This window comes from Poecilia reticulata, chromosome 19, assembly GCF_904066995.2.
Source record: "Poecilia reticulata chromosome 19, P_reticulata-male-v2, whole genome shotgun sequence".
NCBI lineage: Eukaryota > Metazoa > Chordata > Actinopteri > Cyprinodontiformes > Poeciliidae > Poecilia > Poecilia reticulata.
The window spans coordinates 19,099,637-19,112,611 of record NC_088848.1 but is presented as its reverse complement, the minus strand read 5'-3'; the positions used below and the strand labels follow the sequence as shown (position 1 = coordinate 19,112,611).

Below are 12,975 nucleotides of genomic sequence, written 5' to 3'. Positions count from 1 at the left end.
TTTTACCAAATGACTTATTTTAGATACAAGTTCACAACTGAAATCTGTGAAATCCCAGAGTACTAAATGGTTGAAACAAAATTAACCTGAGTAAACAAAAAAAAGGTTTTTAAAACGACAATTTTGTTCCATTAAGGAGAAAAATAAACGTCCGAGCCAATCTGGTTAATGTGAATGAAGCAAACCTCGATTCCCTAAATTAGAGCGACTTGTCCTGAAGCAGGAAAGTGGTGCAGGAAAAACTAAATTGGAAATCACCCTGAAGAGTAAAACATGGTGGTGGTGGCAGCATCAGGCATCAGGAGTGCTATTTTCAGATATTGCTTTTTTTTTAATGGTATTACTACACATCACACAGAAAAACCAGAAGATTGAACAAAATATTTATTCTGACAATTACGAGACCTCTGATACTCCGAGACGTGAACGAAACGGTACAAAAAAAAAATCAGATCATGGCAACATTAAAACAAGTTGGCAGTCTTCTTTTGATGTTAAACTCAAAATCACCACATCATTGAGGCAGACGGAGGAAAAGAAAAGGAAGTGGAATGTAACGTTTAGTGTGTACCGGGACAGGAAAGACAGAAAACCTCCTCCTGTTCCATGTGTTACTGCGGTAACAGCATTAGAAAAAAATAAAAATAAAAATAGGTAGAAAAAAACAACAAAAAAACACAACATTTTTACAATATCTGAGATTCAGCCCTGAGACCAACATATATTTATATATATATATATATATTTTTTAAATGCAAACATTTTGTTTTATAAACAACATATTCAGAAATGTATATTTGGTACAAATCACCGAAGCTTCCAGACAAACCTGCGGGAAGCTCACTGCTTTACTGCAATAAAAACACAAACTGCGAAAAATACTAAAAAGACAAGAGATGGCACAAAAGGATCAGCCAGGAAGTTTTTTTTTTTTTTAAAGGTGAGACTTTGATTCCTCTGAGATGCTTCATGCTGCTGGTGACCAAATGCTGAGAGGAGAATCTGACAAGTACAACCAGGCGACTCCATGCTGCCCCCGGTGGTACGGAGAGGTGCCAGCACTGATCACACAGACTTCCTAAAAATAAAGTCATCAGAAAAAACAAACAAACAAAAAAACAAACAGAAAAAGTGCAAGCCAGGTGCCTTTACTCAGGAACTAATTTGTCACTGCACCCCAGATAAACTTTTGTCCCCCTCCGTAGATCAGATAAGGCTTTTTAAGAAGGGTTCAGGTGCAGATACTGTGTTTTAGGACACATTTTAGTGACAGCCTTTTATGAAAAACCTTTCGTAAAAGACCGTCAGAGACTGACGGTGGAGTTGGAGTGAAGCTGAAACACAAAGGACAATATACACCACACTGGATTCTCGCTCCACTATTATGAGACTCACAGGAAGTCTGACTAATTTAAAAGGCAGCGCCGGCGAAAACCACATGGGCACATTTTTTTTTCTTTTCCCCTTAACGATCCCAACTTAACGTTGGGGAGGCCAAAGTGCTTCGGAGTTGCACAAAAAAATAAAAACGAACAAACTAAATCATCACAAACAGTTTGATGATGAGAAAAGAGCCACAAGAAAAGAGCTGAACAGTGCTGCGGGGCCCGGACTGGAGTGCTTCCTGTTAGCATTCATTCAAACACACACACGCACACACACACACACACACACACACACACACACACACACACACACACACACACACACACACACACACACACACACACACACACACGCACACACACACACACACACACAATGATGGACTGCGCTGATAAAATCATCTGAAGTTACAACCGGTGCTGCATCATTTAAAGCAAAGCCTGTAATACTATTACTGATGGTCCAATGTCTTGCTGTAGGCATGGGCAGACGCTTATCTAGCATCAAAAGCCCCTGCCCCTCCCCCATCTGTTGCTACAAGAGCACTTGACTAAATAACCAGTCAAATAGAGATCTTGTCAGAATATTAGCAATAATGATATAATATATACAGCAAACAGATGTCATAATGCTACAAGTTTCTAGAAAGGTTGAGAAATCCTCAAAGCAGTGGAAGTTTAACAACTAGTGTTAGTTTAACAATAGGACACTTTATCATACTAGTTGATATTTTAAAACCTACAACCTCACAGGAGTCACCATTAACTTTATCACCATTTTCCCAGCTGTTTCTAACACATAGCTACGCTCAAACTGTGTTAGCAGAGCTTTGCAGGCGTTTAGCGCCCGCTAACGTAGCGTCATACAACATGGAGTCGTCTTACTAGCCGTTAGCTTTCCATTGCTCTGAGGATTTCTTTATGTAAACATACTGTAATGCAAGAAAGGAAATTGCTACAGCAAATATGAAGTGTTCCTTTAAAAGCAGTATGTTAGCTCAGTTTTGTGCATGTAAATTAAGATACTAGTTAATATGTGATATTTTGCAACCAGCTGGATCAATTGTTGCTATTCTGCATTAAATTAGACCATTGTACTCTATTTGTATTTAGTGTAAATACCAGGAAACGGTGATATTGTGGTTGAAAGGCCCATGCCTACGCAGATAGTTTGTTGCGTGAGCGCAGCAGCTTAACTGTCGCATTTATTTATGTCCCATATTGGAATAAAACTCATCAGAATCTCCTTGACTTGTTGAAGAATATTAAAAATCCTAAACTGATACTTTCCCAATGGAAAGTAGAATAAAAGCACACACACATACACACACTCTCACCGCCACACACACATATTACAATTAAGCCTCTTTGACAAACAGCTGAAGAAGCCCGTAAGAGTTCAGGAATAAATAAACCAAATATAATCAAATACTTAGAAAATCTTTTTAAAAAATTAAATATCTTTTGATTATTATTCATATCAATCTGAGCAACAAAAAAGCAAAAAAAAAAAAGAAGAAAGAAACAGAACAATCCCATATAAATAACCAGACAAAACAACAAATTCAGCATGTTACTCTGTAATTTCCTGCAGTCCACAGCAGAGGGAGTCGATAAGGTTTGTGGGTGCTAGCTGTCAGTCAATGAGGGGCGGGGGTGGGTGACCCTGGTCCGCTGTGGTCATGGTTACTGGCGGATTCCTGCAGGATTCTGTAAAAATAAAGGAGTGATGGTGAAGATGCCTTTCTGCATTTTTTAAAACTGAGCCTCTGAGGGGCCGACTGGGGGGAGAACGGTGTTACTGCTGCTATCAGCCGAACACACACACACACACACACACACACTGGTGATAAGCAGCCAACTAACGTGGGGTGGATTACTTTTTAAAAAACAAAAAATGTCTGCACCCGGCTCTGCGAGAAAACTTGCTCAGCCCAGTGGTTGGGTCCGAGGGTAGTCATTCATCCAGTGGCCGTTGTGTTTTTAAGTTAAAAAATGTTTAAAGTTGACAGGAAATTTTAAAATATCTCTTGATAATCATGTTATTAAAAGACTGGAACATTAATACCTGAACACCAACTAGAAAGTCTTAAAAAATGCAAACATTTTAAAGAGACTTAAAAAAAAAAAGCAATGCTAAACCTGGTGGGGGCACAAGTAAAGTCTGGTGGCCCGCCAGGCTTATAATACACTGTAGGAAAACCTGAAAGACTACCTTTAACAGTGAATGGTTTAAAAAACACTTTTGACATATTTGACCTTTTACCTAGTTTCGGTCACAAATTAAACTGTATGTGATTGGGACTTTTATGCCATAGACCAACGAATTTGAAGAAAAAGCATGCATGGCTTTAATTTATTTTATTATTACTATTTCTCACCAATGTGTGAATGTGGTTTGATCGGAATTGTGTTCCTTGTATTTCACCTCTATTTGCCACAAACAGATGGAAGCTTTTGTAAATCACGGCAGCTGATGCAGACACTTCAGAAACATCAGATCTCAACACCATCTACATTACAGCTGCTCCCTTTTAGTTTCACTAAAAAAGTATGCAAATAGTTTGAGGTGCATGTGGGTTCATAAAGCGACTGCCTTTCTACAAATATCATCTATTTTATTTTAGTGTTGAAGGTAAAAAAAAACAAAAACCTGGGGAAAAAAAAATGGCAAAACTAAACCACAAGGAGGCAGTATTTGCAGCAGGTTTTCTGCCAAACACCAAACTTTGGTAGAAAGAAAAAATCTAAGTGAAAAGACCTCAAAATAACAAATTAATTATATTAATTAGTCACTGTCAGTCGATGAGGAGAGTGGTAGGGTTAGGGTGGGCATACAGGAACTAATGTGTGTTTGTAGAATACGATTCAAAACATGGAAAATGTGTTCATACTAAAACAGATCAAATCAGTTTTATGATGATGCGTCCAGACAGGAGCTCTCCCTAAACTCTGCTGTAACCGTAGTGGGTTCTGTGTCTGTTGCTGTTGTGGAAAAATAACACAAAGGAGGAAAAAAAAATGAAGCATGCGGATAAAACTGAGACGTTGAGTTAGAGGTGAGATTATTTCCTAAAATGTTCCCTACTTAGCAGAAACAAACCAAAAAGTTTCCAAATAAAAATTCTCTTTCAAGACCTTTAAAACGTCCTTTTTGTGTTCATGTAGGCAATCCCAATTTGGAAATCACACTTTGTTTTATTCGGCCAACGAAACCACAATTTTCTTCATTTTTAATCTTTTTTTGAAGACATATGTCCTCTACTATCAGTGGACGCCTTGTGACATTATATCCGACATTATAATTTGCTTTGGTTTTGGAAAATAACGATGTTTCAGGCTACAACTCTCACCTTCCTCATGAGGTTTCATGTAATCTGTCACCTGTCGTCCCATCGGCTCCCTGGAGGTGCTTTCAACGTTTTGTTCTGGTGAAAAAAAACATCAACGTTATACATTGAGCTTCATCTCGTGTTATATTTTTATTTTTTTCCCCCATCATGCTTGTGGTTTCTTGGATGCTCACCTTGTGCTTCTTACACTTCATGGAGAAATTGTCTTCGACGAGCACACAGTCTGCGGGAACAAGAGGAGAAGGTTTTTATAGAGACGTCCTGCTGATTCAACTGAACAGTTCAACCACCCACACGTGCCACTTTGGGCTTCGGAGGAAGTTATTGCAGCCAACAGCTCCTCACACAAAGCTGCTACTTCCACACACACACACACACACACCGCTTCACACTCACAGCTACAGCTTCTGGTACATGTGTGTCCATATCCAACTGGGTAGCAACTCGGAAAGCGAAACACACACAGTACTTTGCAAAACGGATTAGTAGTAACTAAGCCTGTTGCAATAAGCAATTAGTAGCATGGTAAATTAAAATGAGCTCAATTTCCTTCCTGATGATTCAATTTTTTTTACATTTTGTTTAAAGAGACTTGATACATTTTTATTCATGGTTTCAGTTGTGTGTGTTTGTTTCCTTTTTATCTACTGCTTTTGGTTGTGTTTTATTTTGGATATTTAACCCTTGTGCGTTCGAGGACTGAGGCAAACTTAGAGTACTATGGCAAATGATACAACTTTTACGTATGTGGGGTCAGTTGGACCCCATTTCTACATACAAGGGTTAAAACTCCAGTGTTAAGTGTTCTGTACAAAATTAAAGTTTAGTAGTTTGTAAGAGGGCAAACTTGCATGTTATGCTATTATTATTATTATATCAGTTGAAAATGGTCTCAAAATGACAATTTTATCATTTATCACAATAGTTTCTGGGACAATTTATTGTTGTCATAACAGGCCTTATATTATCTGATGTTACGACGACAAACCTCAATGTATTTCACTGTATGCATGTATTTTCTGTGATAGACCAACACAAAATAAAAGAATGAAAATCTGAAAAGCTGTAAATGCTGAAACATTTTGACTCAAAATTAGTAAAAAAAAAAAAAAAGAAAAAAAAAGAAAACTTGATTTCTTCTTCTGCACTGTTTTGTGCAAGTCTATCGTACAAGAAGTGAGGGAGGTTTGTGGTTTTCATGCAACTAAAGGTGAGAATATTTTCAGTAGGTAGTATGCAGTGTATCTGCAACGGAAAATGCAAATGCCTCACCTGACTCCAGAGCACACCTGTAGTGGTATTTGTTAGGGCAGCCTTTGAAGAAACAACCCAGAGTTGCTCCTGGATTGTGGCAGGCCGAACACATCTGGAAAGACACAGGTCCAAAGACGAGCAGGTGAGTTAGATAGGCTGGAGGTCGAGAAAACAGGGCAAAACTTATCTTGTTCTGATTTCTAAAGCCTCTGATTCGTCACTTTCATGAGGTTTACAACCCCCTGACACTACAAATCTGACTAAATCTACTAGACTCACCAGCATCATGACTTTGATGATTACTCTTGCAGAAAGTTCATCATGCATTTAATGGTAAAAGTTAACAAGTTGCGCAAAACTAAAAACATTACGCTACATTCACACAGCAGGCAAATGCGACCCATATCTGACGGGTTTTTTTTCCCACTGCGTAAACCGTTCACAAAGATGCCAGGTTTAAAAATCTGATTTCAGTAAAAAAAAAAAAAAACCTGGACTAAGCATCAAGACCTGCTGTGTGAGCGCAGCCTAAGTGATGACAACCTCAAAGGATCCGGAAATACTTCTTAAGAGGTTTGGTTGCTCTGTTGGGGCAACAAAAGAAAAAAAGAAACTGCAGATATATGGAACATAATAGTTGGAACATTCTGACTGCACCACTAAAAGAATGAATTACTGCTACTAGTGGTCCATTTTTTTCTTATCCAGTAGAAGAAATAAAACTAAATCACTCAAAGTGGAAGATGAACCCTGCATTAGGAAAAAAAAAAAAAAAAAGAGTGTGGCGATCATAATGAGGTTGGCTAATAAACAACCTCATTATTAACCAATGAGGTTAGCTTTTTGAAATAGGGTCTGGAATCTATTTCAAGAAGTTAAAAAGTTAAAGAGTTCGGTTGTTCCCAGTTAGCTGGGTACGAAACACAGAGCAAAATGTCCTGGTTGTAACAGAGAAACCTCCAGGTGGACATGAGGGAAGGCATGAATGAATCAGGACAGAAAACAAAGCAACCTTGGCTTGAAAACAGGAAGTGTACAAACAAAAACAACGGAGGAGAAAACAGGCAGAAAAAGGAGTAAACGTTTGTGTGCAAACTGATAGAGATCAGCTGAAGAGTGGGAATAATGTCAAGAGAGTCAAAGTAGAACCGCAGGAAAACAATGTTCCAGTTGGCCAAAGAGAAGCATTCACAGACTGAAGGGAGGAGGGACTCCTGATGACGACGCCATTTCTTAAGACCATAATTCATCGCTTGGAACATCAAGCTTTTCTTCAGGACGCTGCTCCATGAAAAAATTTTAATCTGGCTGAACCGGTTTTTTACATCAGAGAAGAGTTGAAGCAAACTTTGATGCGTTTCAATTCATTAATCCCTCATTTCTCTTCTACTAGCCTATTATCTATACCGTGTACAGGCCAAACTCAAAGGAGCCCCGTTTCCAACTGTCAGCAAGCCTTAAAAAAACCCTCCCATTGATTTAAGTGTTGCAAAAACAAGCAGTGACAACTGAATTGATGTTTTTTGTCAGCACCAATGTTTCTCCAGTGGGTTTTTTTTAAACTTGAAAGACCTGAATTTATTCATGTTTCTTGTGGCTTACAACACATCTTAGGTATCAACCACAACAGCGCCTACTGTATTGCCATTCCATTAAAAAGAGAAGCTTTACCGTTTCCTGGGCCACCTTGACGGCTTCCTCCAGCCCGTAAACTTTGCCCCTGACAAGGAACACGCCTGCGGACCAGATGCCGCAGTCCTCGTGGAGCCAATATTCGCATGGCTCCACGGGGAGAACAGGCGGGCTGTACCAGTCCTCCGCATCCGCAAGACCGCCGTCCGATCTTGCCCGCTTGGCTGCGGGGCCGCTGATCCTACCACTGGAAAACTTGCGGCTCCCCAGAAGGCCCTTCTGCTTTAGCGGAGCTGCCCAGCGTCTGGCTCTCATAGTGCTGGAGGACGAGTCGGAATAGCTGGAGTCCTCCTCATCTTCTTTGAGACCCGACGCGTTGGCCGGTGCTTTGGTGTTCGGCCGGTACCCCTCGGGGTAATAGGGTCCGTGGAGATCCCCCAAGTCGATGGAGTTGGCCGAGCGGCCGCACAAGCAGCAGACGAGAGCGCGCTGGTGTTGGCCGTGCGTGGACAGTCGTCCCAGATACAGACAGGAAGTGGTGGGTACAACGGCTGAGACAAAGTGGCTGGGGTGAGCTTGCTGTTGATCCTTGGGTTCCCTCTTCACCTCCTCGGGGTAGTTCACTATTGTGCACAGAGCAGGGGATGACTGCTGTCGCTTGACACGAACAAACGGAGAGAAACTGTCCAACCTGACATCCTTCTTTTCTTCCTTGTAGGTGATGTACTTGAGCTTGATCTCAGGCTCTTTTGGGGAGAACATAGAGGAAGGTTGGCTGCACCTGGGTTTCTTTCGCCTCCGTCTCGGGGGTGTCTTTGTCTTCTTTGTGGGAGATGATGTTTTGCTTTTAGGGTCAACCTGGTTGTTCTTTGGAGATTTTGGTGGCGGATGAATGGACAACACCTTTGATGCAGTAACTTCCACTGAGGGTTCGGGGACAGTGACTAACTCTGGCTTCTTTTTCAAGTTCTTATGTGTGGGGAACTGGGCACTTGACTGAGAAGGGGGTTTCGTCTTAGACTTCACAGGCCTACTCCGAGATGGCCGTGCTGGTTTTCTGCTTGGTCTCACAAATTGAGATCTCTTAGCAGGTGTGCCTGATGTTTCGGTCTTGGTGAGAGACTCAGAAACAGAGGTAGAGTCATTGTAACTTTGAGCGTCGACACTACTGGGTTTACTTTTTTTCAAGTTCACAGCTTTTCTTTTGACAGTTCTCAGCGAGAAAGCTGTCTTTACCTTGCCTTTCACTTTCCTCTTGGATCTGGGCAAGGCAGAAGTGTGTGTTACTGGCTGAGAGGCACTGGGTTTCTTATTGGCGAGTATGCTGCTGGACACTTTATAGCGACTTGAATTTATATTCATGACTATTGCTTCCAGTCGAGTCCCTCTACCAGAACGCATGGGCAGTTTCCTTTCTTTTATCGTCCTCTCCAGCACATTTGCACTCCCATTAACGTGACGAATGGCACAACTGGCTTTGTTCTCCGGATTTAGACAGGAATCATCAGTCAAGTCATTCAAAGGCCCCAAAACACCCTTCCGTCTATGGGATTTACTCTCATCACGTGACTCTAACCTCGTTGGGCCATCGTTGACCGCAGAGCTTGCCCGAGTGGTTCTGTCTGAACACACAGCATCGTTGGCAGCCTCTAAATAAAAGTCATCTGCGCTGGGTGAGCTGGAGGCCTGAGGAAGCAGGAACACATCCTCCACATCATCTACTGAGGTAGAGGGTGGGGAGACAGGATCCTCCAAAGGGCTCTTGTATTCCCTGCTCACTGAACGCACATCTGTGGAACCGCCGCTTTTGGAGACCTCTTGGTCCTGTTTCTTAGCCCCAATGAAAAGCACATCGGATGTCCCTCTGTCCTCATCCTCATCCCGGAGAATTTCTGACCAACCATTCTCTACACAATTTCTACTTTCAGAAAGAATGCTGTGTTTCTCTTCTGCCAGTACCTTTTTATCATGTCCATCACTGGAAATGGCTTCTCCATTAAACTTAGGAGGCTCTTTCATGTTGTATTCTCTAGCATTATTCTGTGGTCCCACTTGAGGTTGAGAAAGCGAGGGGAACGGTTCTGCATGTGTGACAAGGTTAACAGGCTCCTTGTCCTGCTCTAGGAAATGCTGGTTCAGTGCATAGCTGGTCTCCTCAAACCCGTTGTCCGTGTTGCATTGAGGGTGGAAGGAAGACTTGCTGATGGGCGACACACTGTACGGAGGAGAGCTGTGAGTGGAGAAGACATGAGACCTGCTCACGTAGGACAGAGTGACTGTAGTGTGGGATAAGGCATTGTCTGGCTGAATTTGATCCCCTGGTCGAACTGTGACATCTGAGGAGCCAGTCTCTGACAACTGTAACCCGGGGATGGCAGATCCAGAGTTCGGGGCCCAGTCAGAGCCCTTGAGCCGTGGCAAGGCATCCAGAGATGGTGATGTGAGGAGGTGTTCATCGTCTTTCCTGGTCAAGTCTATTACACTGGAGCGAGTGGGGGAAGAGGCACCTTGATGCTGTAGCTCATCCAAGGTCCCAGGTGGCTGCTCCATAACAACTGCAATAGATGGAAAAAAGTTCATTATATTTACGTAAATGAAACATACAATTGCATCTGCATGGATGTCATAGTGATGTTGGACTTTTCATTCATTTTTTTTTATTTTTTTAACCACACTAGACACAAATGACAGCTAGTCCATTTTCCAAAACAGACAAAACTTTCTCAAATCACTGTCATATTTCAGATTTTTAGATGATTAATTAAAACTAAACTGGTGATATAGCTAAACTAAAATATAACTTTAACTATAGCTGATATTTTAGATGTATATAAAAACGGGGAAACTATTATCACTATGGGGAAATATTACGACGAAAAGTGAAAAACCCTGATAATGACACTCTTGAGTACATTTAAATCTCTAACCGCAACTGTGAGAAATACCTTTGACCTGCGCAGGAAATGTCGAATAAAAACAAAGTTATCTCTTTTAAGTCATCAACTACATATTTATCTTCACAACTATTTTAGGACAAAAGAAACGGTTAAATCGCGACCCTCGAAGTCACACCGCTGTCATAAGCTAGGTAACTGACGTGTACTTGGCTTTTAATTCCTGTAGTAAAAAACACACAAAAAAGAAATAACCGACAGGTTACCTTCTAGCTTCATTTTAGATTAGGTTATCATGTCAATAATTTTAAGAAGTTATTTTATGAGAAAAACGGGTCTAAAGGCAAACAGCGAACTTTTCCCCACCGACACTGACAGGTCAGGATGGCTAGTTAGCTTAGCAAGAGCTAGCGAGCTAGCCTGGCCCGGTGTAGCTGCGGTAATCTCCCCTCGTGTGTCAATTTCCATGGGATATTCAATAGCTTCTACGAAACACTGTAAAAAACGTAATCTTAAACTTTAATACTTCCAATATACCCGCACATTTAACGACTACCCTCTGTCGTCATTTCGGCTATGTTTATTATCCCCATAATATAAATATTTCAATAAAATGTTAACTTGTACTTGAAAATATTGCTTCTTCCTCACAAGCTTCTATGACAACCACCAACTTCTTAAAGAGGAAAAAACGTCCAACGCAAATATAAAATCAAATCTTTCAGCACAAATAGCACCCTTTATAATGTTTAATTAATTCCGAATTGAAGAATACATGATTTTTATGCCAAGTTTATTAAACGTTTCTTCACAGGTATCCGAGAATAAGCGACATCACACATTTTATTAAACTACCAAATACTTGTAATGGAGTTTGGCATTCCGTTTACTTACAACGGTCCGCATAGGGGCAAGGCCCGGCTGGGTGAAACAAAGACAGGACGGAGGGTACGGGCTCTGCTGCGCTTCTGATCACAACTTACCCGGACGGGGAAAATCTCTGCGTTTTCAAACATTCAGTTAGGATTTCATCCCAGCCTGCGTCTCCATCAAAAGCGCCTCCCTTTCATATGAATTGTGATGGAACTGGGAAAGAAAAAAAGCCCTTAATTAAATAAATATCCACTCACTTTCTAGAAACACACTACTCTGATAGCAGTGCTGTCATGTTGGAACCTAATCTCCGACTTCCGGATATAGCCTTCAAAATAAATCACTAAGTTTCTACAACCGATCACATCTACTCGCAATTAATCAAGTTCAAAGGTGTTAACTGTAGTCTGTCTACGGATTAAAAACACCTTAAACGTCATGTATAACTGTTGACCGATAAAGATTAGGCTTTTTCCACGTTTTTTAATAAAAAAAAATCCTACCTTTGCATCGGCCTGATCAAAATAAAGCAGCAAGTGAAACGGCTAAAACTCATCTGTGGAACCGAGATGCGTCGTGATCCGTTTCATTCCACTTACTGTCACTTTCAGTTAGACTTTATTTAATGCTAACGTGATTTTTATCAATTCAGAGATGCTATGCTAGCTTAAAAAGACTTCCCTCAAAAAAACATTTTCATGGTAGTTGTACACAAATTACTAAACCATCTTCATTTATTTAACTTCATTCTGCATGACCCCCAAAATTGGTTAAGCTGTTCAGGAGCTATTAAAACACAATACATTAACTGAATGTATTGCTGTCTATGCTGATATAAACTGCAGTTTACATCAACAGACTGTGAGGTCAAGAAAAAACGCTTCAACTTATTTGCCAATACCTTGAAACTTGACGAAAATGAGAAGCCAGAAGCCACGTAGAGAGAAAGTGTTATGGTCAAACAACACACTAAGCTGTTTGTCCACAAAGATAAGGAACTATGAGTGTAAAGGTCAAGATTTAGCTTGTACAAATTATGAAGCATAATTGCAATCATCATGTTGCAGGTCTCTTTTGCTACCAACCAATTTAAATGAACTCATTGTGCCAAGAAAATGACAAATATCCAGACAGAAGTTTTGTTGATGCCCATCAAAGGTGGGTGGCTGGGGTGTAATGTGCTTAGGGACATTAAACCAGATACGAGTATATAACTTTGACCTTGTATGGATTTAGCAAAGTCTACAAATTCAAGCTTTACTGTTTTGTATACAACAAAGCTACAGTATAGAACTTTCCCATTCACCAACATGGATTACGTGTTTATTTTTGGCTCCATGTACGGCTATGGTGAGTTTCTTTGGGGTGACAAAGAAACTCACCTAACCCACCACCGCAAAGGGTGGTGGGTTAGGTTCAACATGGAATAACCTTTTTAATATGCATGGAAGATGATGGATGGCTAAGGAGCTACATTACTGACATTGGGGTGTCTGAGGATTGGCAGTAGAGGCATTACCAGCATGTGACTGTGAGCTGATGTCCTGATGATGGTCCACTGGATTACAGCAAAACACCGTTTGT

The 12,975-nt window shown here is 40.8% G+C and overlaps 1 protein-coding gene across 4 annotated transcripts; it reads right to left on the bottom strand.

Moving 5' to 3' along the window:
• Positions 1-369: 369 nt before the first annotated feature.
• On the bottom strand, positions 370-11,799 carry LOC103481930 (uncharacterized). Of its 4 annotated transcripts, none has more exons than XM_081600729.1 (6): positions 11,413-11,799; positions 7,664-10,179; positions 6,011-6,104; positions 4,912-4,961; positions 4,739-4,813; positions 370-3,095 (listed from the first exon to the last, which is right to left on the bottom strand). In XM_081600729.1, the coding sequence occupies exons 2-5, from the start codon at positions 10,172-10,174 to the stop codon at positions 4,766-4,768; spliced, it is 2,703 nt and encodes a 900-aa protein (XP_081456855.1). In that variant the 5' UTR covers positions 10,175-10,179; positions 11,413-11,799; the 3' UTR covers positions 370-3,095; positions 4,739-4,765. The 4 variants fall into 4 exon arrangements, with proteins under 4 accessions (XP_081456855.1, XP_081456856.1, XP_008435985.2 ...); XM_081600730.1 differs by having other exon boundaries at positions 11,649-11,799; XM_008437763.3 differs by having other exon boundaries at positions 11,502-11,798.
• Positions 11,800-12,975: the final 1,176 nt, after the last annotated feature.

Excerpts from the sequence above, each read along its gene's own strand:
- LOC103481930 (XM_008437761.3), bottom strand. Across the intron at positions 6,105-7,663 it reads TCAAGGTGGCCCAGGAAACG|ATGTGTTCGGCCTGCCACAA; the intron begins GTAAAGCTTCTC and ends GTGTCTTTCCAG. Across the intron at positions 4,962-6,010 it reads CAGGTGTGCTCTGGAGTCAG|ACTGTGTGCTCGTCGAAGAC; the intron begins GTGAGGCATTTG and ends TTGTTCCCGCAG.